Source organism: Daktulosphaira vitifoliae, unplaced genomic scaffold (assembly GCF_025091365.1).
Source record: "Daktulosphaira vitifoliae isolate Bord-2020 unplaced genomic scaffold, ASM2509136v1 Scaffold_1, whole genome shotgun sequence".
Classification (NCBI taxonomy): domain Eukaryota; kingdom Metazoa; phylum Arthropoda; class Insecta; order Hemiptera; family Phylloxeridae; genus Daktulosphaira; species Daktulosphaira vitifoliae.
In genome coordinates this window covers 73359340-73386940 of record NW_026099572.1, presented here as the reverse complement: position 1 = coordinate 73386940, position 27601 = coordinate 73359340, and the positions used below count along the sequence as shown (strand labels likewise).

At 23.9% G+C, this 27601-nt stretch overlaps 4 protein-coding genes and 1 long non-coding RNA gene across 9 annotated transcripts in view; 2 read left to right on the top strand and 3 right to left on the bottom strand.

Moving 5' to 3' along the window:
• LOC126894519 (V-type proton ATPase catalytic subunit A) overlaps positions 1-27601 on the top strand; it is a 256069-nt gene that overhangs the window by 94422 nt on the left and 134046 nt on the right. The window lies entirely within an intron of this gene.
• LOC126894524 (uncharacterized) overlaps positions 1-27601 on the top strand; it is a 63152-nt gene that overhangs the window by 31629 nt on the left and 3922 nt on the right. The window contains exon 2 of the mRNA XM_050665596.1: positions 26040-26173. Coding sequence (XP_050521553.1) covers positions 26117-26173 — 57 coding nt within the window. The 5' untranslated portion in view covers positions 26040-26116. The remainder of the gene's footprint in view (positions 1-26039; positions 26174-27601) is intronic.
• LOC126894527 (uncharacterized) lies at positions 6078-8484 on the bottom strand. The gene is made up of 3 exons (XR_007701438.1): positions 7910-8484; positions 7410-7482; positions 6078-6297 (listed from the first exon to the last, which is right to left on the bottom strand). It is a non-coding gene; the product is annotated as an uncharacterized LOC126894527 (long non-coding RNA).
• On the bottom strand, positions 13084-16724 carry LOC126894521 (isocitrate dehydrogenase [NADP], mitochondrial-like). 2 transcript variants are annotated; one of them, XM_050665586.1, is made up of 12 exons: positions 16485-16723; positions 15533-15651; positions 15334-15478; positions 15068-15267; positions 14846-14980; positions 14656-14759; positions 14429-14586; positions 14278-14371; positions 14103-14213; positions 13871-14041; positions 13527-13615; positions 13084-13227 (listed from the first exon to the last, which is right to left on the bottom strand). In XM_050665586.1, exons 1-11 carry the CDS (start codon positions 16555-16557, stop codon positions 13576-13578), a joined length of 1350 nt encoding a protein of 449 aa, XP_050521543.1. In that variant the 5' UTR covers positions 16558-16723; the 3' UTR covers positions 13084-13227; positions 13527-13575. The 2 variants fall into 2 exon arrangements, with proteins under 2 accessions (XP_050521543.1, XP_050521544.1); XM_050665587.1 differs by lacking the exon at positions 13527-13615 and having other exon boundaries at positions 16485-16724.
• LOC126894516 (dymeclin) overlaps positions 17435-27601 on the bottom strand; it is a 13765-nt gene continuing 3598 nt past the window's right edge. The window contains exons 1-14 of one of the 3 annotated variants that reach the window (XM_050665576.1): positions 23126-23199; positions 22785-23063; positions 22482-22625; positions 22294-22409; positions 19919-19957; positions 19702-19822; positions 19466-19570; positions 19280-19395; positions 19051-19218; positions 18835-18980; positions 18240-18479; positions 18026-18169; positions 17665-17961; positions 17435-17603 (exon numbers count right to left, since the gene is read on the bottom strand). In XM_050665576.1, the coding sequence (XP_050521533.1) occupies positions 17472-17603; positions 17665-17961; positions 18026-18169; positions 18240-18479; positions 18835-18980; positions 19051-19218; positions 19280-19395; positions 19466-19570; positions 19702-19822; positions 19919-19957; positions 22294-22409; positions 22482-22625; positions 22785-22921 (1905 nt within the window). In that variant the 5' untranslated portion in view covers positions 22922-23063; positions 23126-23199 and the 3' untranslated portion in view covers positions 17435-17471. Of the gene's footprint in view, positions 17604-17664; positions 17962-18025; positions 18170-18239; positions 18480-18834; positions 18981-19050; positions 19219-19279; positions 19396-19465; positions 19571-19701; positions 19823-19918; positions 19958-22293; positions 22410-22481; positions 22626-22784; positions 23200-27601 lie in introns of those variants that run through there. The other 2 variants (XM_050665577.1, XM_050665578.1) reach the window with 2 other exon arrangements.

The following is a 27601-nucleotide window of genomic DNA, read 5'->3' as shown; positions in this document are numbered from 1 at the left end:
TATCACTTTTATTTTTAATAAACTAATTAATTATTCGGCAATACTATTTTATTTTATTCTATTTGTTACTCTCGTAACACGTTAATGATTTGACGGAGGGGTGTGAAAATTTTGCCTTCGTTCCCCGTAAATAGTGAAAAATATCTTAAATATTATTCATAATTTATACTTATAAAATTAAAAACTAAATAATAATATTACCCATACGTTAGATCTGAACGGTATAAAACCGAAACTGTGAAAAAAATACATGAAAGTGTAGGTATTATACCAATCTAATAAATTGATAAACCTACTTAACAGAATATAATAATAAATATTATAATATCCGATATTATTATATTTCTGTACCTACAAATTATTGCTATCGGGTGGAACTTTATTAGGGCTATTACCTATTAATAATTAATAGACACATAGATTACAATGGAACTCGTCAAAACTGTCGACACGAGCTGGTCGCTGTCGAAAATGTGAGACGAGAATTTATCGCACTGTGCACATCGCGAAGCCCACGACAGCAGTTGTCATTGATTATAGTTAATATAATCAATGATATAGTATACAATGTCTATTCATATAAAAAAGTGAATTCTTCGTGTGCTCTACGGACTGTCGCACCTAACATGACGATACCGGTTTGCGACTTTTGGCGTTTGCGGTAAAACCTAATCGCGAAGTAGCGTTGATTGGTCGGACGGTCAACATTTTTGATTATTTTTTGAAATCGGAAAAACAAAACTGAAAAAACAAAATTTTGTTTTCAATATTATTATTTTTCATTAGAATCCTTTATATTTATTTATAAAAAGAAATACTACCTTTTTCTAATGACCACTAAAAAGTAAAATTGCAATTAATTTTTTTTAATTTTATGTAGGGAGTGCGATCGCATCCTAGCACCAGCCTCCACTTCCATTACGTGTTGGTTCGTAGAGTCTATGTCGTTGTGAATAAGCGATTTGATATTAATTCTGCGAATGATTTTAGTTAACTTATAATAGAGATCAAATATTGAGCATTGAATCGAGAGTTTTATAGTTTAAAATATATGGGTTTTTTAAAGAACGTCTAAAAAACCATACCTATACTTTTTCTACGCCTTATCACAATAAGTTATTTATCAATTTACAACCTAATAAAGAAGCCGTCTTTCAAAAATAATTATACTTTTTTTCTGATTGCCTTTAAACTTTAAACATCTATAACTCATTGAAAAAAAAAATTGTTTTATGAATAAATCTGATGATATACAAAAATTTAGGTTTTAATTTGAAAAGTTTATACAAATTTAGAATACATATAAGAGATGGTGACAATAAATTAATTTTTCATGTAAAGATTTTCACAAAGTACCATTATTGTTAAAAAAAAAAAAGTGTTGATTAGCTCTAATATTTTCGAAGATATTTCGTGAGGCGTAATTAAGAAATCAGTTAGTAGTTTCAGAAAAAAATATAATGTTTTTTTTTTCATTCCTAGTTGGCTGCCTGGTTATTGTTTGATTAGTACTTAGAAAAAATCTAAAGCCAGACTTGGAATGAACGGCAAAACTAAATACTAAATCTAAATACATCATCTAAATGATGTAGATAGTTGGAAAATGTAAATGCTTTGTCTAATTTCGTAATTGAACCTATAGAAGATGTTTTTCATTTTTTTAGCAATTTATATTATTCAAAACTATTAAAATTGTTCTGAATAAACATGTAAATGATGTTTACATGTGTAATTTAATAAAACTACTGAAAATTTTTTTAAAATGCTATATTTCAGATAATAGGTATTGAAGAAATAAATTTCGTCAATTTATTTTTATTTAAAATCCCCTAATTAGAAATAAGACTTAAATGTTCAATTAATTTGATTTTCTTTAGCTGTCGCAATAAAAATGTTTTATTTATTTATTCACACTCATGTTAAAACCATACGCTGTAAAATAACAATATATCATTCTTGCAAAAAAGGACGTTTAAGTACGATTTAAAACATATGTGATAATTTTAATTATTTTCGAAAAATTTGTCATTGTTTAGTGAATATACTAAAAAATATTTTTATTAAAATTTCGCAAAAATTACTATATTTTTTTAAACCAAGATGACCATATTGTCACAAGCATCAACTTGCCCCCGTCTACCATATTATTATAATCTGAGAAATATTTTAGAAATAAATCATATACAAGGTTAAATTATAAATTATTATTTGTATTACTTTAAAAACTATTGGTATTTTTATGATATATTTCATTTAAGAATGAGTAAATAAAAATTTCCTGCGATAATCTATGAATAATTTTTATTGCCTTACATCATGTGTAAACGTGTCAACTGAATTTGAATAAAACAAGTACTATATTTAGTGCTTACAATCGTTTTTTAAATAGATTGTTGTACTACCATATTTATGATTACTCAAAAATGACTGAATTGTTCTTATAAACAAAAATTATTTATTATTAAAAATTGTTATTCGCGTTTTATATTTATATTGTCAGTTCTAGATCTTTAAAAATGGGTTTCTATTTTTATTTTGTGTGTGTAATTATCATACCTACGTTTTCAACTGGAATGGACAAAAATATTATAAAATATTTTTAATAATCTATAATTTAAAATTTTAATGTATTTAAGTAAAATATATAGAGTTATCAGTAAGTAAGGAAAGGAAATTCTATTGTTTTCATCGTTTGTAACAATCAACCTGTTTACTTACTTACTGCAGGCACGTAGCCAGAAAATGTTTATTGGAANCAGGCACGTAGCCAGAAAATGTTTATTGGAAGGGCCAACAATTTTGGGCCCTTGTATCATTTTCCATAATTTGTTTCCCATGAAAAGCTTGTGGGGGGGCTCCCTCCACTCCTCCTTAGAGAATATCCCATACTATGAATCTTACAAGTTCAAAATTTTACCATTGGTTGGTTAAAAACAAATTGTTTTCGTATAAAGTATACTAATTATTACAGTATTATAAAAAATAGATAGTACCTATAATATTAAAAAAAAAAAATACTTTCATCTTCATTATCGGGATGAATTTTTCATATTGTGAAAAATAAATAAAATAATGATGTGAACAAAAGCTGATTTAATTTTTCAACTTTTAAGCTATTAAGAAAAAAAATAATTTATACCTAAATACTAATAACAATTAAGTTATAAATAATTTTTAAAATAACTATAAATTATATACAATATAAAATTATTTAGTCATATTTTTATTACTATTATTTAAAGCACGCAAATAACAAATTAACAAAAACAAATAAATTACCTATTGTAACTACTAAATTATAAAAAAAGAAACAGATTAAAGATAAGATTTATCAAAAAATTTTTCATTAGTCTATCGAATTTTGTAATCAACTAGATTCTAATCAATATAGATACTTGGTAGTTTGTTATCATTTGTTGGACCAGAGTTAAAAAATATTTACCTACACCACGTTTGGAGTAACTACTATTCCATTTATTATTACGTCTAGAACGTTATCTTTATCAAATAACGTTTTCTATGAATATAAAAATGAAAATACAGTCATAATAATAACTGTATTACCCAATAGTAATCACAAATTAATAATAATTTCAATGTATATAAGGCCTAGCACGTTTTTGATAATTCGTAAAAATAATTGAATTTTAAATTTGGGGGGCCGGCCCTGGGTCACATTAAATCTAAGGAGGGCCAGGTACACCTATGTCTACGTGCCTGACTTACTGAACACCCGTATAATGTGATAGAATATGAAAATCAATCCCTAGTGAACGACACAAACTACTATTTTACCAATAGTTTCAACCACTGGATGTGACAAAGGTACATTTTCGAAATTCACTTATTAAATAGATACTTCAATTAAAGAATTAAAAAAAAATTCTCAACCGGAACAACTCACAAAAATAAAATTTATAATAAATATATAATAAATTAATTGTTTTAATAATTATTAAATATTTAGAAACTTAATTAAATAAAAATAAATACATAATTATTTTTTTAAGCACATTATTACTCAGAGAGTCAGATAAAAGACACCAATTGTGAAAAAGTTTCTAAGTCAGAAAGAGCACAATCACAAAACCGTCTGGTACAAAGACGCTTCATGACCAGATTTTTAGAAAAAAATAAGGTGTCCAATGATCCAGAAATCGCTCTTTTATAGGCCTGTTTGTTATGAAGAAAATTATGATTTAATTTTAAGATAATTATTAATCGTTAATCAATTAAACTTGAAGGGACATGTACGTAACCTATTTATTATTTTATGATTTGAGTTAATATTACATAAGGGACTTGGTGTTTTGTATCTATAATCTCCTGTTAAATTAAAAATGTAAAATACAAAATCGAGAATTTTCACACAAAAATAGCATTCGATAGCCATTTTCACCGTGAAAACAAAATAAAGTCCGAAATTTCTTTTTTCGATGATAAAGTATATTACATTTGCTTTAATTTAAGATATATATAAAAGTGTCAGACTTTCCGGAACATTTTCAAAAGTCAAGTTGAAAAAATTAATTTTTTGTGAAAAAGTTGTCATTTTAAATCCCCCCTATGGGCAAGTAAAGGGTCAGATTAATAAAAAAAATTATACCAAATGAAAGGTAAAGACATTAAACATCTATAAAAAAAATAATTATATTGATATGTTTATTTTTGAAAAAGTTACGGCAGCTTTTAGTAAAAAAAATTTCGAAAATTAGCGTATTTTAAATTTGTAATTTTTTTGGAGGTTTCCCCAATTTAAGGGGAACGAGGGAAATTTTTTCAATTTTTGAGGGTAATATCGACTAGATACGATTTATGTACTTTTGACGTATCAAGAAATTGGTTCGGTAAGAGCTGAGAATAAGTGATAACAGACACACAAAAAAAAACATCATATTAAAACCAATATTTTCTCAGCTTCGCATCGAAGCTGAAAACTAAACAGAAAACAAATATATGTTGACGATAAAAAGGAAAAACAGTCACGGTAGAACGTGATGGCCATCGTTAAGTATAATAAGTACATAAAATAAATAGGGAATCAGAAAAAAAGTAGTGATCACTAGAATAAAATATTTTTTAAGTTTTTTTGATGAACAATATGTTAAAAGATCACAAATCGTATCTAGTTACATACAGTAGACATTGCCCTTAAAAATTGAAATCCCTCAAAAAATAACAATTTTTCAAATTTTTCAAATTTTTTAAACTTTTTTTTCTTAAAATTGCTATAACTTTTTGAAAACTAAACGAATCTACATAGTTTTTTTTATGTTGAAGCCTTAAGTATTTTCCTGCACACAGGAAGAATTCAAAGTTGCAATGTCTATATAAAAAATTTAATTTTGAACTTAAGTTCTGTACTATAAGTTTTTTAAATAAAATTATCCCTTCAACTTATTTTCTATGTGCAAATGGTTGCTGTAGTTAAAAAACAAGCAATTTTGGTGTTAAAATTATCGATTTCATATTTTAATTTTTCAACTTTAAATTCCTATAACTTTTTGAAAAATGTTTGGATCAATACAAATTTTTTTTTTTTTTAAAGAATAAATTATACACATTTTTAAATCAACATATTTTTTTTAAATCGGACAATTTTTTTTTATTAGAGGGGGTTAAAAACTTAAAAATGATTACTATGATTTCTATCTATTATTAAATTTTCTGATTGCGCATTAATCTTAACAATATCATTTTTTTAATTATCATAAATTATAAATAAATTATTATAATTTTTTTAAATTGTTTGTAAATAGTAGCGTTTTTTTCTAACATGATTTTTATATAATTTTGGTTTTTATAAACCAATAATTAAAAAAAATATATATAACTTTTGTTTGGATTAAGCTGGCTTTGATATAAAGTTTAAAACTATTTAGGGATAATATATATCAATAGCTTTTTTTGTACACTTTGCTAGATCATTCGATTAATTTTTGAAGTATACTGAGAAAAAACTAATTTTGACTATGATGGAAAAATTGAGTACTAATAACAAATTAAAATTATTCTTTTTATTGTTAAAAATATTTTTAATATTAAAAAATTTACATTTTCACAATACATAAAAAATAAAAAATAAAACAAATCTTATAAAAACATTAAATTATTATTTTTTTTTGAAATAATATAACTATGTTATCTGGAAGTATTTTTTTAAGAAGTTGTATTTTCACAATCTCTTCCATTTTTTCGAATTATTTATCGTCGAATTATATTTATACAACTGACTTGAATAGTATGCAGATTGATCTTGAACCCATAGCAGTTTAGGAGACAGTGTAAGTCTGAAACCTTAAAGATGGTTTCAGAATTAATTTTCCTTACATATTACGTATTACGTATAATTAAAAGAATAATTTAATATACGAGTTCACTATTATGTCTTATTTAAATTCTCAAATCATTTTTCAAATAAATTCAAACACATTAATAATTTATAAAATGAAAATTAATATTGACACGAATTAGTTCGTTAAAAAGTTATAGTTATAAAATGTATTATATTAATAATTTTTTTGAATTATTATATGTATAATAATGTAATGTACTAAGTTTTGTGAAAATGTAATGTCAGAATTTATATATATATATATTATAAAGAAAGTTATGCTGTTTCAATATAATATTATTATATTTCATTTCTATACAATGAGAAAAAATGAATAGTTTTTGTTTACCTATTATGATTATAAATTAAAATATTTAACTCAATTTTCACAATTTTTTCAATTTTTTTCGATTTGTCTATCGTTGAATTATACTTATACAACTGACTCGAATAGTATGCAGATTGATCTTAAACCCATAGAAATATTTGATTTTTTTGGCAATCAAATGAATGTAGTAATTTTTTTAATTTTTTGTCGAGGAGTTTATATAAAGCAATTTCTTTCAATTTGTGAAATTTGAGTTTAAAAAAAATCGAATCGACCGATTTTAAATATTTATTCATCAAAACAATGTAAACTTCCTTGTATTAAAAATACAAAAGTTGTATTGAAAGTTTTGAACCTTGTGTTCCGTATTATGTTAGTATTTTAAAAGACCTTATACCATTTGGCTGTAGTCTAACGAAGATTTTGGTTAAAAATTTTAGGAATTTCATTCTAACATCTAATGGTACATATTGGTCATGTTCAGGTAGAAAATTTACTAAAAAAATGTTTTAAAAAGTATAATTTAATTATTCAACTATTTGACCAGTCAATTATGAAAAACAACCAAGTACTATTCTCGTAATTATCCAATAAATAGAAAAAAGAATCACCAAAATCGATTTAGCATAACAACGTGTGACGCATATAGTAAATACTATGCATATTACATTTTCAAATCCTTATCAAATAATTCAGAATTTTAGATTATAATAAAATATTTTATGTAATAATGTATTCAACGCTTACCTTTGTTGTTTTTCTCAAGATTTTTCCAAGCAAATCTATTAACAGACCTTTTCTTTGGCATTTCAGATTCTTCCTATGGAAATTTTTTCGTAATATCGTACAATATTATAAAATAAACATAGAATAAATATTTTAAGAAAAATATAGTTATAAAACAAAAAAGTTATTCACTGGAAAATATTATAACAAGTAGTAATAAGATGGCCGATTCACACTGCTTAAAAAGTACTTTTATAGTTTTATAAATAAATAAGGATTGAGCTGCTTTAGATGTGTCACACTAAATAAGCTTGGATTGAGCTGATTTTGTTGTTAGTTCAACTTTTAATGAAACATTTTGAATGAGATTAAGATGGTTTTGTTTAAACTCGTCTTAAGAGGTTATAGATAATACCCGGAACTTAAAAACTAACGCAAAAAAACAACTTTACTAAAAATTGAAAAGGCATTCTCAGTCAATATTTTTCGTAAATGCTATTGCTTTGTGTAATTATACCCACCTTGTTTTATTGCCTATTTGATTTTTTTTATACTTCACGAGATTCTGCCGGGATGTTGGATCTGAGAGTAATTAACATCACTATCATAAAAAATGTTTCAATGTGAATCTATTAAATTTTTTTTTTGAAATACTGCATTTTAAAGTCAAATAACTCATAGAAAAAATATATAGTCGAGACATTTTTTAATCATAAAGTACACCTGAAGTTCTGTAATTTAATATAGGTTTAAAGAACACAAATATCTCATAAAGTTACCGATTTTTAAAATTGTACTTTTTTTTAGATTTCCCCCATTTACGGAGAACGAGGGAAATTTTCTCAATTTTTGAGAGTAATGTCTTTGACTAGATACGATTTGTAATCTTATGACGTATTGTTAAAAGATATTGGTCCAGTGAGAGCTAACGAAGTGGTAACAGACACAATAAAATATATATATCATAGTAAAATTAATAACTTCTCAGCTTCGCCTCATTAAACCTACATCAAATAAAGGTAATACAATGAACTTGATGAAAAAAAAATTAAAAAAGAGAAACTATCAGAAATTTTGATTTCTTAGGAATTATTAGGCATTAAGACCACAAAATATAATTTTCAGTCAAAATAACTATTTTTGTAATTTTTTAGATAATAACGTAATATTTGCGTTGATTTAAATTATTTAAAATCAAATATTATTTTATGTGATTTTAATGATAACTCATTTTCATTAAAATTATTGTAAGTTTCAAATTTTTGTAATGGAAAAAATTAATTGATTCAAAAATCTACAATAATAATAGTTAAATAATTTTTATTCGTCCCTTCAGGTTTAAAACACAGGTTTAAACATTAATCTTAATTTTATTTAATGAGAAACATAATTTGTAGTTTAAAATGATATTATAAAAAAAAATTTCTTATTTTTTTTTTATTTACTAAATTTTTAAACAAGTTATTAATGTTATTTTCTATATTTATTATATTTCTGATGTATAATTTATTATGCTATAATTTTATATATTTCTTATTATTGTGTTTTTGAATTTTTTATACTTAAATAAATATAAAATTATTCATAATAAGTTTTATTCGTCATAGTTTTTATAAAAATTTTTCTCATAATAAATTTTCCTAAAAATATTTACATTTTTAGATGTAAAATTGAAATTGCTTTAACAAAATTATAACAAATAGCAGCTTGTAATTCTGTTATAAAATGATATCATTTTTATTTAGATCAATGAAATATTTTTTTTTCATTCAGATTATTTTTACAAGTTTTTATTAAATTTTACATTATTATAAACGCTGTTTTTAAAATAATCCTTCAAAACGACACATTTTTTATTTTATTTTTACAAGTCAGAAAAATATTAAGGAGTAACTGCTCATAAGGCTATATTAACGACAATGTTAAATGGGAGTTAAATAATATTACACTTGTAATGAAAGATGGGAATAATCGAATGATTTCGGTAATCGAGAATTAAAAATAATATATACTGAAAATTGAAACACAAACATATATAGGTATATTTATTAAAATCATATTGTTCGAATCACTCGATTAAATTGTATGATAAAAATTTTAATTATTCAATGTCTAAAAAACCACATAGTTGTCAAATGATTAATTAAAATAATCGTTTATTTTTAAATTTAAAGTTTTTACACTAAATAATAATCAAACAATTAAATGAAGTTCATTCAAAATATAAATAAAATTAATTACAAAAAACTTGTTGAGTGTTGCATAATAAAATAAAATTAAAAAAACGGTAGCACAGTGGGGTCGAAGCACAGTGTAGACAAAACATAGATGGGACAAGTATAGATGATATTTGACAGTGATTAAAATCACTATCATAAGAAACGCTTCGATGCAAATCTATAGATGGTGTTTAATTCTAAGAAATTATTGGATAATTACAAAAGCAACATCAATTTCTATTTCCTTAATTATATCCAGATTAGTAATTTTTAGATTCAAAAATATAATATATAATTTTTATAATTAATTGTTCCATTTAGAGAAATTGGTGGATTATTCCAAAAGCAACATCAACTCTTATTTCTTTGATTATATCCTAATTAGTAGTTCTTTGATTTTAAAATATAATATATGAATAAATACTAATTATAATTATTAAATTTAGAATGAAATTGATATTCAATAATTTAATATTGTAATTTAAACGGAGAAATTATAAAAATAATAAAGAAGTTGTATTTTGCTTTATTTTTACGTGTATAAAAATTTAAAGGGCTTGATACAATAAATTTCAATAAAAACTGTTTGTTACTATAAATAAATGCACTGAACTACAAGGAACTTTCATCAGTAACAAAAATATACCATTCTTAATCAACATTTCGCGATGTTTTCAAATCTGCAACTAGACTTTTTCTATCACTTCTAAGTTTTAATATTATTAAAAATTAGTATTTACATATAAAAAATTCGCATCGAAGCTAAAAAATTGGCTATTTAAGCTAACTCAAATTTACAAATTACTTTTTCGACTTTAAAAATTTAATAAGTTTAATTTCTTATGTTTTATGAACTTTATTCTATGTCAATTAAATTATATAATATTCATGAAAGTCAATATATTCTCCTAATAAGATATTTTAAAATAAAATAAAATAGAAAACCTAGAATTTGAATAGAAAAATAGCATATTTTTGAATACGGTANTAAAATCGAAAATTTTAACACAAAAATAGTCATATTTTTGAATACGGTAGCCATTTGCGTATAGAAGATAGGTCGTCGGGACAAATTTTTTTTTTCATTTTGTAGTACATAGAATAAACTTTAATTTGATATATGTTTAAAGGACGCAGTATTTCGGGAACATTTTCAAAAATTAAGTTGAAAAAGTTAATTTTTGTAAAAAAGTTGCTATTTTAAATCCCCCTTGTGAGCAGAATAAGTGTTAGATTTTCAAAAAAAAATGATATCAAACGAAAGGAAATTACCTAAGGTTTCAATATAAAAAATATTATTTTAATTTGTTAATATTTGAAAAAGTTATGGCAGTTTTAAGTACAAAAAACATCCTTATAGAAGGTGATTTTTATTGCAAATATTACATTTTTTTTTTAAATCTTGACAGCAATTTGCATATAGTAGATAAGGTGTCGGGACAAATTTTTTTATTTTTATTTTATAGTACATAAAATAAGCTTTAATTTTATATATGTTTAAAGGACGCAGTATTTCCGGAACACTTTCAAAAGTTCTATTTTTTATACAATATTTCAATTTTTGAACGCCCCCTATATATGGGGAAATTGTCCAATTTTAAAAAAAAGTATGTCAAATGAAAGGTAAATATCTAAGGTCTTAGTATAAAAAAAATGTATGTTGATTCGTTAATTTTTGAAAAAGTTATGGAAGTTTTAAGAAAAAAAAGTGAGAAAAATGACAAAATTTACCGATTTTTAAATTTGTAATTTTTTTGGATATTTCCCCCATTTGCGGGGAACGAGGGAATTTTTTTCAATTTTTAAGGGTAATGTCTTCAACTAGATACGATTTGTGAATTTTTGACGTATTGTTGAAAGAAATCGGTCCAGTGAGAGCTGAGAAAAAGTGGCAACAGACATAAAAAAAAACACATCATAGTAAAATTAATACCTTCTACGCTTCGCATCGAAGCTAAAATACATGTTAAATTATAAATGTTTACTAATAATGTATAAAATTAGTCCATTAAAATTGAATTACTATTTTTAAAAAAATATGACCTAAATTATTATGGTGAAGCCTGTTCGACGGTCATTTGTCAACTGTCCAGTTTTAGAAAATAGACGTTCCGAAGGAACAGAAGTCGCTAGAATACTCAAATATTTGAGTTTATAAAGTTCTGGAAATGTATTTTTGTGTTCACTTCAAAATTGCAGAGGACATTCGGTACGACTTAAGTAGAGTATTTCTAAATATTGACGAAGTATCAATGAAGCTGTAATGTTAGTGGACAAATTCCTATTAGATTTAATTTTTAAGATTTTACTGTCTAAGTGTCCTCATAATTATGTCTAAGAGTAAGTCTAAGAAAGTTGCTTTTGCGACTACTTTATTTTGCTTCAATATTCCCAAACGCTTAGCAACGATTTTCATCACAGTTTTTTTTATTGAACTTCCTGCTACTGTTTTAGTTTCTACATTTTTTAATGTATACTCCAAACATCTTATTAGCTGTATAACTTTGATTATTCCTATCACTACTTATAATAATGTAATTTAAAAGTTTATGTATAGGCCTTTTTGTTATTTATTTTACATAAAAAAATATATATTATATTTGCTTAGTATTTCACAGATAAGACTCGGGTAGTATTTACCAAGGCGAGAAACCAAACTGTATACAAATTAAGTACATTTAAAAAAATGTAATGACTAAAAACAAAGCCATTGGAACGGCATATTTTGATAATATCCCCTAATTTAAAATGTCAGGACATACTACTGGTTAGTAGACATTACTTTTGTCGATATATATAAAAAAAACCTTAAGAATATAGCATTAACTGAAAATTTTTTTAGTTCTGTTAAGTGGTAAAAAAAAAGTAAATAAGATACTTAATACATAACTATTTATTTCAAAAACATTATTAAGAAGTATACAAATAAAAAAAAAAATACAGCTTTTAAAAGCACAACAATTATTTATAATATTTAAAATATATATATATATATATATATATCAAAGCAAATCTTTGAAAATAAAACATTACAGAGTTCTATGTAATTAAATTATAAACATATTATAATTCATTACGTGCTAATAGTGATTTATAAAAATAATAAAAATTTATTTATAAAAAATTATAGTAGGAAATGTTGATAAAATAATTCTAAAATATTAATTATGATAGTAAAATAACATATATGTATACTGAGTAAATACAGTTCAATACAAAAATTATCAGCAGTGAACATTGTCAATATAATCCATCCAGTGCTTCATCTTATTATTAGTTCTTTGTTCACAAATTATCTCTATCTGCACAGCCAATTTTCTTTCAAAAATGAAAAATGTTGATAAATAATGATTCGAAACTTTTTACGAAGACAAGAGCAAATATATAGAAAAAATGCATAAGGCTTTCAATTATTTCCTTGTCTCTTGAACAAGATAACCATGACGTGAAACTTAATTCACAAAAATAAAATACAATAAATTAAAATAATATATTAAAAATAATTACATTTAACACTTAATACAATTATTTAATAGTGCTTAATAAAATTACATAGTAATTTTTATTTTTCATCATTTGAAATTTTTCTTATATTATATACTATCTTGCTTTCCAATTATCTAAAATAATTTATTAAACAAAAATAATATATCATTAGTACAAGTTAATTTATTCTTAAATTAACTGATAAGAACAAAAAAATAAATGCTTAAATAAAGTTTTACATTTTATTATACGTTAAATAATTTGTTAGCTTAGGAATAATAAAAAATATGAATGCATATTAAAATATTATGATTATGTTCATCTTAAAATGTTAAGTTATAGCCATTAAAAAGCTTAAATAATAGTAGATTAAAGTTTAAAAAAATTCACTTCAGTACACAAAAGACAATGCATATTAGATGTATTATCTTACTTAGGAGGTGAAATATTTGTAAATTGGACCAATAAAATCAATTGCCTTTTCAAACTGCGCCAATAGATGCAAATATTTTTTTAGTATCCCTGAATAATACAGGAATAGTTAATAGAAAAGTTTAATTAAACATTTAAAAATATATTAGACAACATTCAAGAAAAACATAATTACAAAAAAAAATGTTGTTGGTTTAATTGATTATTTTAATAATATAATATTTAATCAATGATGGAATAATATTTGATAAAAAAATGTTCACCATATGTTAAAATAGATCGAAAATGAAAAAGTATTCATCATCATATATATACATATATATATAGATTGATAAAATAAATTACTTGGTGAATTTAGCGTCTAACTGATTTTTAACTGCATCCAAATAATCATTAGTATTTAAATACATTCCTTCTTTTACATTTTTAAGACCATGAATACAGCCTGCAAGATCTTTTGTCATGTGACCAGCATCAACACATTCAACACATGATTCTTCTAACATATCGCAAAATCTATAATATAAAATATTATATAATAATATTTCAGGTTTAAAAAAAAAAAAATGCAATTTACATGGCAAGTTCAGGTGTGTTATCAATCTTGGCTCTATGTTTCAGACCTCTTGTCCAAGCATAGATGGATGCTATTGGATTAGTTGATGTTTGTTCACCTTTTTGATGTTGTCTAATTAAATAATAAATTACAATATTGTGTCTTAGTTATAATAACAAACAATTTGTATAAATACCTATAATGTCTAGTAACTGTTCCATGAGCAGCTTCAGATTCTAAAGTTTTACCATCTGGACAGACAAGAACTGAAGTCATGAGACCCAAAGAACCTAAAATAAATATTAAATTTTATGGAATCGTAAAATAAAGACTACGAATATACTAACCATAGCCTTGAGCTATAATATCAGACTGTACATCACCATCATAGTTTTTACATGCCCAAACAAAACCACCATCACCTTTTAAAGCTTGAGCTACCATATCATCAATTAAACGATGTTCATACCAAATATTAGCGTCTTCAAACTGAGCTTTATAATTTCTAAAATTTATTACATATATATAAAAAATAATGAAAATGAATAAAACAAATACAGCAAATTATTTTTACTTTTCATAAATTTCTTCAAATATATCTTTAAATTTTCCATCATATTTTTTAAGAATAGTATTTTTTGTAGACAAATATAATGGCCATTTTTTTAATAATGCCACCTGAAAGAGTAAATTAATTTTTATAATATATAGCATTATAACATTATAATTTTTTACAAATAAATTTTATAAAATACTATACTTACTTGAAAACTTGAATGAGCAAAAGAAGTTATGGAGGAATCTAAGTTATACATAGCTAGTCCGATTCCGGGTGTTTTAAAATCAAATACATTAAGTTTTTCAACTATACCATTATGATCAGTAAAAACTAATTCTAACTAAAAAATATAAACAATAACAGCTTATAGAACGTAACTAATTGTAATTACATTACAAAGTAATACAAGAATATTTAAAAAACTTACTAAGCCTGGTCTAGGAACAACATAATCGGTAGCCTTATACTGATCTCCATGAGCATGTCTACCAATAATAATTGGTTTTGTCCACCCAGGTACTAACCTAGGTATAGTTTTGCATAGTATTGGCTCTCTAAAAACTGTGCCCCCAAGGATATTTCGAATGGTACCATTTGGACTCAACCACATTTTTTTTAATTTAAACTCTAAAATTAAAATAATGCAGAAATTATTAGATAAAAATACAATTACAAATAATTAGGAATATCAACCTTCAACACGAGCTTCATCTGGTGTAATTGTTGCACACTTAATACCAACATTATGCTTTAATGTAGCTTGAGCTGCATCAATAGTTACTTGATCATTAGTAACATCTCTATGAGGCAAACCAAGATCAAAGTACAAACAATCAACCTACATTAGGAAATAATTAGTTTAAAAAAATACAAGATTATTTATTTAGATTACTTTAATATATGGAAAAATGAGTGATTCTTTGATTTTTTCCCAGATAATTCTAGTCATTTCATCTCCATCCATTTCAACAACCGCATTTTTTGCTACAATTCTTTTTCCAAATGATGCATCTACAAAATAGAGCCATTCATGTCAGAATACATGCATGTATTATGGGTTTTACAGGATCTAGATTCCTCAACATTTAGATTTCAACTATCCAAGATTGTTAAACTAATAGTACTGCACAGAGAAGGGGCAATTTTTTAATAAACCTACCTAAAATAAATTTTTAGCTACATACTTACTAGAGTATATCTTATTAAGGAACTACTTTAGATATTGTATCAATGTCTTTTAATGGAGTCATTGAAATAAAATTAAATGAATGCAAATTCAAAATTTATAAATATATTGTAATCAATAGCACATTAATAACATAATTATTATTCTATCTAAAAAAGCTAAAACTTATAAAATTATGTATTCTTAACAAAGTTTTTTTTTCATTAGAATAATGATTGTAAAAAAAATAATATTGATTTTTAATTTTTGTGTTAGATCAGGCACAAATATGCTAAATATTACAATATTTATAAATGTTATTAGCCATTCATTGAATAATAGTTAAATTTTTATTAAAATATTATGTGTAAGTAATAACCTTATATATGATTTTTAATGATGTAATTGAAAGTTTTAATAGCAAAAAATAGATTGTTACTTAGATATACTGACATGGAGGAATTAACGTAATTTGTTAGGTAATTTTAAATGGTATTTCCAACATAAATAAATTTTAAATAATAATTTTCCTGTAGTTTTTGAAATTATACTACTGTTCTACGTAAGTACCATGATAAAAATACAAATATATATTTATCACCCAAATAATAATTTCAACATTTGACTATTCTTTTGATGAAATAATTAGTAAATTATAAGATATTTATACTCAACTCACAATTACGTGTGTAATTAGAGGTTACAGTTAACTTAGCCAGTCCAGTAGTTAAATTTAAAAATGTCTTGACCATTGTAACAATCTTAAAAGTTATTTAACACTGCTGAAAACTAAAAAAGCTTAACAACGGGCGTACTAATCTGAAGAATTTAAGAATAAGGATTTAGAAAATGCAATTTAATACAAAATGGAACAATAACCAATGGTTCTTAAATTATTAGAATAGAATCATAATAAAAGCGGCTTGCGATACAGTTATTAATGATAACAATAAAAAGATAAGAGTGTATGTTGGAGATAACTACTCAGAATAGCGAATTACTGTGTGCGTTTCATTTGGTGGCTTACTTTTGTTATTTATTAATTTTATCTCAGACAAGTGTTCACGTGATTTATTGTAACACAAATAAAAGGCATGTTTTACCTAGAATTATCAAAACTTTGAACGATTAACGATCATACACTTTTTATTGTGTGTTCATAGTGATATTACAAACTCACTTATTGTGCACCTATATTACATTCTTACATTAACCAATTTGATTATTGGTAATTCCACAAATAAATTTTCATCATTTCGCAACTGGTATCGTATATTTCGGTATTCCAGTATAGTCTTTATTAATATAATCATAATTTTTTATTTTTATAAGTCAAAGGTATTTAAGTTGACAACAAGTATTCCATATATTTTTGAAGTTAATAATAGAATATCTCCGAGAAAATTTTAAACTGTGAAGTTTTTTTCAGGCAATTTTTGATACAGTAATGAATATATTATATATATTCATATAATATATTTATATATATATGAACAATTAATAATAAAATATTGTGAAAATACTTATAATAAATTTATCTTAGATAATTTAACAATAATTAAATATATGTTTTAGTTTTCTTAAGATATTTAACCTTATCACATATAAATGTTAACAAATAAAATGTAATAATAACTGAAACTTAAAATTTGAACATTAATGTCAGTTAACTAAGCTTGTAGAGTGTAGACTCAAAGCTTATATTAGATAATATATTGACTAAAGACCAAACATAAGGACTGAAAAATTCTTCAGGTTTTTCTTCTTCTACATACTTGAATTTGAGGTCAGGAAATTTCTATTGAAAAATTCATCATAATTAAAACTAGTAAAAAAATCAATAAACTTCATTTGTATACCTTCATAAGATCTCTGGGCCATTGTAGAGACCAATGTTGAACTCTGGCTAACACTGAAGTTACATCTGATGAATTTAATAGTTCTTCTTCTTTTTCTAATTTGGCAGAAAAAAATGTAATAACCATATCAATGTTTTGAATTACATCATGGAATGCTTCATGGCTCTTTAAAGGCTCAAATACTTTACGTTGATATAATAAAGCATAAACTAAATTGGGGTTATGAATTAGTTGATTACATAAACAAGAGTTTATTACTTCCAAAACAATACGTAATGCTTCTTCAATAGCACTCATCTATAATGAAAATAGTTCATGAAACAATTATCATAAATTATTTAATAATTATGTAATTCCTTACATCTTGATTTGGACACCTCAAAAATGTCTTTGATAAGACTTCGTATAAACTTATCATTCTTTGGCAAACATAAGGATGTAGTTGGTTGAATTGTGAAGACATATTGGCTAGAGCTGCGAAGCAATTTATGTGAAGATATTTATCCTAATAAAAAAAAATTTATATTAAAATTTTAATGATCACAAAAATGGATTAGAAAAAATGATTCACTAACTCTCATTTTTAAAAGGTTAAATTGAGCAGTTCGAGTAGTTACTAAAATAATAAGGCCACCTAAAGATATTTCTGACACCATTCTTTCTTGATACCATGTAATGCTTTTCAGTATAATGCTATGAACTGTTTTGTTGAATAGCTGATCTTCAGTTAATATTAAAAGTACAATCAAAGCCATATACATGTGTTGAAATCTACTAGTTTGTGTATTATATATTGTCCTCAATAATGGAATTAACTAAAATTAAGAAATAGTTATAAGAAAAGTTATAATGAAAATTATAAAAATTTTAAACTTTCCTATAATTTAGCTACCTGCAACTTCATTTTAGTTGTTTTAAGCATTATAAGGTAATTATATTTATTATGAAGATAATTAATTGTGCAAAAGATAAATTATATTGAAAATATTACTAAAACATGAATTTTATTACATAGAGATTGAACTTAAAAAAATTTTATCCTGAAAGTACAGTTACTATTAATGAGATATATTTGCCTAAAAAATGATTGATAAAATAAATATTATAAGATATATTTTAAAACATTAATGTAATAAATAAATAATACAGTAAATAATTGAATTTACATACTATAACTTCTATATCCGTACGTGCTAATAAAAATGACTTGAAATTATTATTGCAATGTATAAGATGATATAAGAGAAGAGTTTTCTCTTCACTTAGGGGGGCATCAGGATTATCTCCTAAAAACTTGTACAAAGTAATCAAATTTTCTGAAATTCATTTAAAATAATTTATACTATTTAATTTTTCTAACTACTATAAAATTATATATAACTTTACCCGATAATGATGAAATACAACTTCGGTATGGGTTACCTTTTGGAGGAGGTGGTGATGTACAGTGATTTACCAATACTAATAACACACTAATAGATAAAGAGCTTAAAGGACTTTGATTTGTATTAGTAGGATTGTTTGAACTAAGTGTTAAAATATTCCATATATTGGCTGAAAATATAAAATTCTTATAGTATGAATTATTAGAAAAATATTCATCAGTTATCTTTACAAGCCAATCCAAAAATTATACTGCCCCCAGAAATATCAGGACCTTTATTCTGTTCGATATATTTTTGTAATAGAGCTTTTGACAGTATTATAGGATCAATATTTTCCATAAATATTCTAAAAATAAAAAAATTATTTTTATAACATTTATGAAAATCCTGAATACTGAATTATCCATATATCTTACTTGTAAATAATTAGACTACTTGATGGTTGTATCGTATACATTTGAGTAGAGAGAAATATTAATATACAGTTAAGACTTTCTACATGAATTGAATAGGTGAAATCACTAAAAACAGTCAAATATATTTACAGAAATTTTTACAGTTAACAAATTTGTTATTATTTTCCATTGATAACATAATTAACAAATTTATTAAAAGTTTAGTAGAAAGATTAATTTTTAGGTAAATAACTTACTTAACTTTTAATTCAGATACAATTTTAACTAAAAGTGATATAAATTTGAATGATGTTGTTTCATTAATGTCATCAGGGACTGCATACTCTTTTCTGTCACCCAATGCAACTTCAATCCCATCTAAAAATAACAAACAGTAATTATGAGTAGTTAAAGCAAATGTATTACACAATATTGTGATAATATTTAAAGAATTTTTTTAAAATTGGCACATACCAATTAGAAAATAATTTTTTGAAGTTTCAACAAACAAATCTAAAATTATAAAAGAATAAAAAAAAAATAGTAAAATCGAACATTTTAACACTAAATATGCATGTTTTTTAACTACAGCAGACATCTTTACATAGAAGATAAGTTGTTGGGACAAATTTTTTTTATTTTACTCATAGTACATAACAAAGCTATATTTGAAGCTTAAAATATTTCTAAAACATTTTTAAAACTTAAGTGAAAAAAGTTAAAAATTTGTGCAAAACTTGTTATTTTGAATACCTCGCTGAAGGAGGACAAAAGGTCAAATTTTCATAAAATTTGTATTAAATGAAAGGAAAATATCAAAGATATTTATAAAAAAAATTTTTTTTATTTGTTTATATATATAAAACTGTCATAATTTATGACAGTATTAAGTAAGAAAAAGTTTAAAAATTATCAAAATTTATTTATTTAAAAAAAAGGTAATTTTTGGAAGATATCCACATTAAATGAGAGAAAATATGTACAATTTTTGTGAGTAATGTCTTCAACTAGATATAATTTGTGATTTTTCATATTACTATGAATACTTGTTTCAGTGAGAGCTGAGAAAAACTATTGACAAAAACAAAAAGAGAAAATAAAATTAAAAACTAAACACATCATGGTAAAATTAATACTATCTCAACTTTGCATCAAAGTTCAAATTAATGAATCTCTAATACACATAAAAAAAAATTCTTTTTCAAAATTTTATTACTACTGTATATTGTTTTTACTACTGTCATTAAACTACTAATGAAGTTTTTGATAATTAAATCAATCATTTCTCACATTTAAGGTTGTTATTAATTATATTTAAATAGAAAATAATCATTTTGTACATTAAAAGGTTTCAAATATTTGAATTCTGTTTTTCTAATTATCAAATTCACAATTAGTAAAATTCTTCAAAAAATGACGTGTACTAACCAGAGTTGGGAAAAAACAAATCAAACTAATGAATAAAAAATAAAAGTATNCCAGAGTTGGGCAAAAACAAATCAAACTAATGAATAAAAAATAAAAGTATGAATAACTAATTAATTTGTGAATAAAGAATAATATTTTATTTTAAATAGTTTTAGTTGTGAATAATAAATAAAAATTATTCTGAATAATTTAACTTATGAATAAATTGATTATTCTGAATAAATTAGTTAAATAAATTGTGAATAATATCCAATTTTGGTGTAACAAAATTATGATAAAAATATAATATACATAACAAAGTAAATAATTATAACAACAATAACAATAACTTACATAATAATAACAATAATCATGACAAAAATAATAATTAATTTTAATTTTTAGTTTCTATTTTGTAATTCATAAAATAAATTTGATTTTAATACAACTTTATACTCAAAATATAAAAATGTTATTAAAGCAGTAAAACGCAGGTAAATAACATGTCGATATCGAGTGCTAAACCATTTAGATTAACCTTATAGAAATTATTTATGATTTTTGGTTTTGACATTATCGATAGCAGATAATATAACAATAAGAAAGAAATACTAGTTTCAGTTTTCAGTTAAGTTGTAATTTTAAATTATCTATAAATCATTTAAGATAAACACGACTATGAAGAATAATAAATAACGAATAATTGAATAATGAATAACGAATAATTGTAAAAATTAAAATAATGAATAAAAATAATTTAGAATAATCAAATGAAAAATAAACGAATAAAGAATAATTTTTTATTCAAATAATCAATCGAATAATTTTTTAGTCGAATAATGCCCAACTCTGGTACTAACACATTTTTTTCATAGATAAATTAAACAATTAAGACAATAATAGGGTGAAAATAAATGTAATTTAGTTATGTCTTTTAAAATATTTACCAAATATTACTTCAGACTTAAAAATATTATTTCTACTCATTACTTAAATTTTCTAATTGTTATCTTTATTAGTGTAATTTAAAAATAAAATATTTACATTTACTAAAATACTACTTAATACAACTAAGTGTAAAAATTTGGGAAAGAAAATTATAAATAATAAGAGATGCAATATTATATCTTCAAACCTAATATTATAATAAATATAAATTAAACAAAACAACATTAGACTGGTTTAAAAGATAGTCTACATTGCAAACTTAACAATTAATTCTGCATTATTAATAATTAATAACAATTAAGTTATACATATATATATATATATATATGTGTGTGTGTATAACTTAATACTAAAGCCAGAATAGTACAGTTCAAGAGGTAAAAATAAACAGACTTGCACTTCATCACCATTATAATAAAGTGTTAATATATAATTTTTTAATTGTGCTATTTATTTTTAATAATGACAAAAATTTTATAAATAAGTAAACTTACCTGTTTGTAATTCAAATTGATTAATAAGTTCTATTTCCTTTGTATTTTGAACAAGATACTTTAAAAAGTATCGAGCAATAAATAATCCATTAAATATTTGAAATCTCAAAATATTACTGTTAAGCATATAGAATTTTATCTTAGTATGATCTTTCAATGACTTAATACACAGTCAATATTAAACTTACTTTTCATTCATTTCTAATTGTTGAATATTTGTTTTTTGGAGTAATAATCTAATCAGTGTTTTAAAATTGGATGTATTTCTATTATTTATCACTAATGAATCACAAATGCTTTTAAGACGGTCTGTTAACATTTTATCATCTTGGCTGTAAAAATATTTTTGTTATAAAAATAAATAAAACTTCAATAATAGTATATATAGCAATAATCTTTATTATAGAAGTTTATTTTTTAAACAATTGCATGAATTAAAATTTTTTTTTGTTGCAATTAAATTTTAATAATTTTTAATGTAATCTACTTACCTAGATATTGGTGGGTTCAGTGAGAATGTTAAGAATGTATCCCAAAACGGATCATCAATAGTAATTTCTAATTCACCTGCTAGTCTTAAAAGACAATCATTATCAGCCAATTCACCATGACTTGGTCCGGCACCCATAGCGTTTTTAAACAGTCACTTTACAACGATTGTAGGTATTTCACAAATTTTAGTACCTACAGCAAATATTGACATCCGAGCATCCACGAATGTTTGGTTATGGCTGTCATCAGCATATAAACAGTTTATCAAGACACTGAATCTATAAAATTATTTTAAAAAATTAACACATAAAAATTAAAATTTATTTTTACAATCTAATACAAGTTTCTTAATTTTGTAGTTGAAGCTTTTGCGGTATTCGTGTTATCATCTTATTTAATTTAATATCAAAAATCACTGATATAAAATTGCTGACGGCAAAGCAATGTAGCCAACAGTTTCAGAACTTATTGTTTCGTTTTGTCAAAATTCCCATTTTTAAATCAAATATCTATGTATGAAATGTCATCGTTGAGAGCTTAAGATAGATTTTTATAGATGTGATTCTTAATAAAAATGCAGTTAGTATTTTTATTGAAACTAACATAAATATTTTGTTTTTCTGGCTAGGTATAAAAATTAATTTTGGAAATAAATATTTAGCTAGTTTGAAGTAAGCATAAAATTTTAAAAATAATTGGTAGTTTAATGCAGGGCTAAGACCGAAATAATTTTGGTTTTTAGCAATTTTTTTTATATCTAGTAAATTAGTTCATCTATGTCGAATTTTTTTTAGTCTATGTTAAAAAAGTTATTAAAAACTTAAAAATACTACAAACTGCTTTTAATATGTTAACAAACTTTAAATTTGACATAAAATTTTTAAAAACCAAAATTAACCAAAAAAAATATGTCTGTTAATATTGGTTTTTAAACTTTAAATATTAAATTTGTTATGATTTTAAAAGCGATTCATAATACATGATTTTGCTGCTCTGACTGATCTGATATATTAAGTGGGCCGATTAAAGTCAACATGGTCGTACAAACATTGGTGCTATCTTAATAAACACTCTGAAAATATTGTACTACAACAAAGTAGTAAGATTTAAAAAAATTAAATTTAGCATAACTTTTCATGACCTAAAAACTTATCATTCTATAGAGGCCTATCACAAGAACTAAAAGTTAATTATTATTTAAAAAAATCATTTTATAAGTTAACAAACTATTGATTGAAATCATTGAATACTTCAATTAAATAACATTTGTCTAATAGTAGTATGAGGTTTACACCTAATATTATTTGGTGATAAATAATAACATAAAATTATTATTATGTTAGAATTTATATTAGCATTTTTTCAATCTTTGACGTAGTACACCATTAAGATAAATTATTAAGTTTGATAGGTTTATTTAACATCAATTACTATACAGAGTGTTTAGTAAGTAAGGAAACAGGTTAATTGTTACAAACAATGATAACAGTAGAAATCCGTTTCCTTGTTTACTGAACCTCTATAATTTGTTCAACCCTCGAGACTACTTCAGTATATTGCTACTTCACAAATTTTATCCATTTATTTTAATTTTTGGTTTATGACAGGATTTTTTAGCTTCGATGCGAAGCTGAGAAGGTATTAATTTTACTATGATGTGTTTTTCTTTTTTATGTCTGTTGCCACTTTTTCTCAGCTCTCACTGGACCGATTTCATTCAACAATACGTCAAAAGATCACAAATCGTATCTAGTTGAAGACATTACCCTTAAAAATTGAAAAAATTTCCCTCGTTCCCTATAAATGGGGGAAACCTCCAAAAAAATTACAAATTTAAAAATCGGTAAATTTTGTCATTTTTCTCACTTTTTTTTCTTAAAACTTCCATAACTTTTTGAAAAATGAACAAATCAACATACATTTTTTTTATACTAAAACCTTAGATATTTACCTTTCATTTGATATCATTTTTTTGAAAATCTATCACTTAACCTGCTCATTAAGGGGGATTTAAAATAGCAACTTTTTTACAAAAATTAACTTTTTCAACTTGATTTTTGAAAATGTTCCGGAAATACTGCGTCCTTCAAACATATATCAAATTAAAGTTTATTTTATGTACTATAAAATGAAAAAAAAAATTTGTCCCGACACTTTTTCTTCTACATTTAAACGGCTGCCGTAGTTCAAAAAACACTATTTTCGATTTTAAATTTTCAACTTAAAAGTGCTATAACTTTTTGAAAAATGTATATATCAGCACAATTTTTTTTTTCTAAATACATTATAAGTACATCTTTCATTTGACATACTTTTTATTAAAATTGGACAATTTCCCCTTATATAGGGGGCGTTCAAAACTTAAAATATTGTAAAAAACATAGATCTTTTTCAACTGAACTTTTGAAAATGTTCCGGAAATACTGCGTCCTTTAAACATATATCAAATCAAAGGTTATGTTATATACTATCAAATGAAAAAAAAAAATTTGTCCCGACATCTTATCTTCTATGTGCAAATGGCTGTCGAAAATTAAAAAAAAATGTAATGTTTGCGATAAAAATTACCTTTTATCGGGATGTTATAATAATTTCTTTAAATTAAACACCATCTACAGATTTGCATCGAAGCGTTTCTTATGATAGTGATTTTAATCACTGTCAGATATCATCTATACTTTATTTAATTTATTACTATAATTATTATGAACTTTATTAATTCTTAGTATATATTGAGTAAAATGTTAAATTTAAGATAAAGGACAATGTTTTAGCAATGCATCTTCCTTAGCAGAAAGGGGTATTAAAAAGGGTCAGAAACAATTAATTGTTGTGAGTCTTGAATTAAATTTTTTGTATTATGGGCCGGTGTAAGTCTTCGCTGCCTTTGAACCAAAAATTTACTCACGCCTATATTATCATTCGGGTAGATCAGATTCGATTGGCACATCTGTTAGGATAAAATGTTTGTAACTCAATGATTTCTCGTTCTAAAATTATTATACACAATTTTAAAATTTAAACAAATTTTAAATAAAAAATTATTATTAAAATCAAATAATAAAAAATATGAATTTAATGTAATTTTGAATATATAAAGTTTTTTTATTTTAATTATGATAAAATTTTATTTGTATTAAGTGATAGGAGTTGTTAGTTAGATCGTTTATCCTGTGTAATAATATTATATAAATATTACTATACATTTATGCAAAAATATTAATAAAAAAATATATAATTTATTATTGTTATAGTATTGAAGAAATGTTTGAAGAAATATGTAACTATTATACAATAATCAATTGTTAATTGGTTTAGAAATAGAAATATTATGTTCATAATGGAATCATTGAATAAATTAATTTGGACCATGAAACAATGTTATAAAGTACATACGTGATATTAAAAGTAAAAGTAATAATATAAGTAACTGGGGTAAGGTGAGTAAAATTTCTAAAATAAATACTGCAAGTTAAACAAAACATACAAATAGGTAAGAATTTTTTTAAAAAAAATTTGAGTAGCGCTGAATGATTTTTTTTTGCTGTCAACACTCTCTCTTCTGTAGTGAATTAAAAAAAGAAAATAATATTATTTGTTGTAATTTAAAAGGGGTTATTACTTGTATTAATTTAGAGACTACTTTGAAAGTTACTTAAAAGAAATAAATTAAATAGAATATGACGGGATTTGGGTGTTTATTTGATCCACTACTTAATTGTATTAATAATATTATTACTTGGGGTATGAGTACGAGGGTCTGTAAGAAAGATAGAAGATGATAGAAAAATAAAGTGATCTTAATTTTATTAATATGGGATTCATTATAATTAATTGTTAATTTTTAAATATCAATAATGCTACGAGTTTTGACGGTTATCGATGATAGGTGGGATTGAGTCACCTCGTTTGTCTACCCAGAGAGGTATGGTGGCTATACATACGAACCTCCAACCTAACTCCTGAAATAGACACGTATCAACGATATAACTCTGCCAAGTAACTCTGTACAAACATTATCGATTTATTAAATTTACTTGGTATGTTTATTATTATTGATGATCACTTGATTTTCCTGTATGCCTACTTAATCTATGTACTCATAAAATTTAATTTTAAATCTTATTTATTTTTGGTAAATTTATTAGATTCATACTTTGATATTTTCTGTGACAGTCTTAAATAAATAGATGTTGTATTTTTTTTGTACAAATATAATTGTGATGACGGCGTATCACTTCTTTCATATATTTTGTTATGTGGAATGATCGAGTGTAGTGAGTGCCTCTATGAATATTGGACCGCATCTGTCTCAGAATGCTCCTTATTTTGGACTTTTTATAATAAATTTGATCGTGGTTCAAAGGCAAGAAGTGATCATCGACGCCACCATTATTTTTTTATTAATCGTAATTTATTACATGTTATTTATTACATTTTCATCAATAATGATCTACATTTCATAATGTTCTATAGTTTGTTCTATAAAATCTTACACATTATTTATTACCTTCTTTCTAACACATTATTATTACATATTGTTTATTATTTCCTGTTTCTTTTATATAATTAATACATGCATTTTTCTACGAATTTTCATTAGTATATTTAAACATTTAAAAGGTATATTTATCTTATTTTTATTGGTATACATATCATTTTGTATGATTGATTAATTGAAGTTTTAAATAATACATTATGACATTAATGATATACTGTGTATATCATGCCACTTCTTTATATTTTAGCTTCGATGCGAAGCTGAGAAGGTATTGGTTTTACTAAGATGTGTTTTTTTTTTTTTTTTTTTTTTTTT

What these genes read in the sequence shown, in the direction of transcription:
- LOC126894521 (XM_050665586.1), bottom strand. Translation starts at nt 16,557, where the DNA reads ATGGTCAAGACATTTTTAAATTTAACTACTGGACTGGCTAAGTTAACT. An exon ending in TTGTTCCTAGACCAGGCTTA is followed by an intron (nt 14,981 to 15,067) that starts GTAAGTTTTTTA and finishes TATATTTTTTAG; the next exon opens with TTAGAATTAGTTTTTACTGA. An exon ending in TTGCTCATTCAAGTTTTCAA is followed by an intron (nt 14,760 to 14,845) that starts GTAAGTATAGTA and finishes TTACTCTTTCAG; the next exon opens with GTGGCATTATTAAAAAAATG.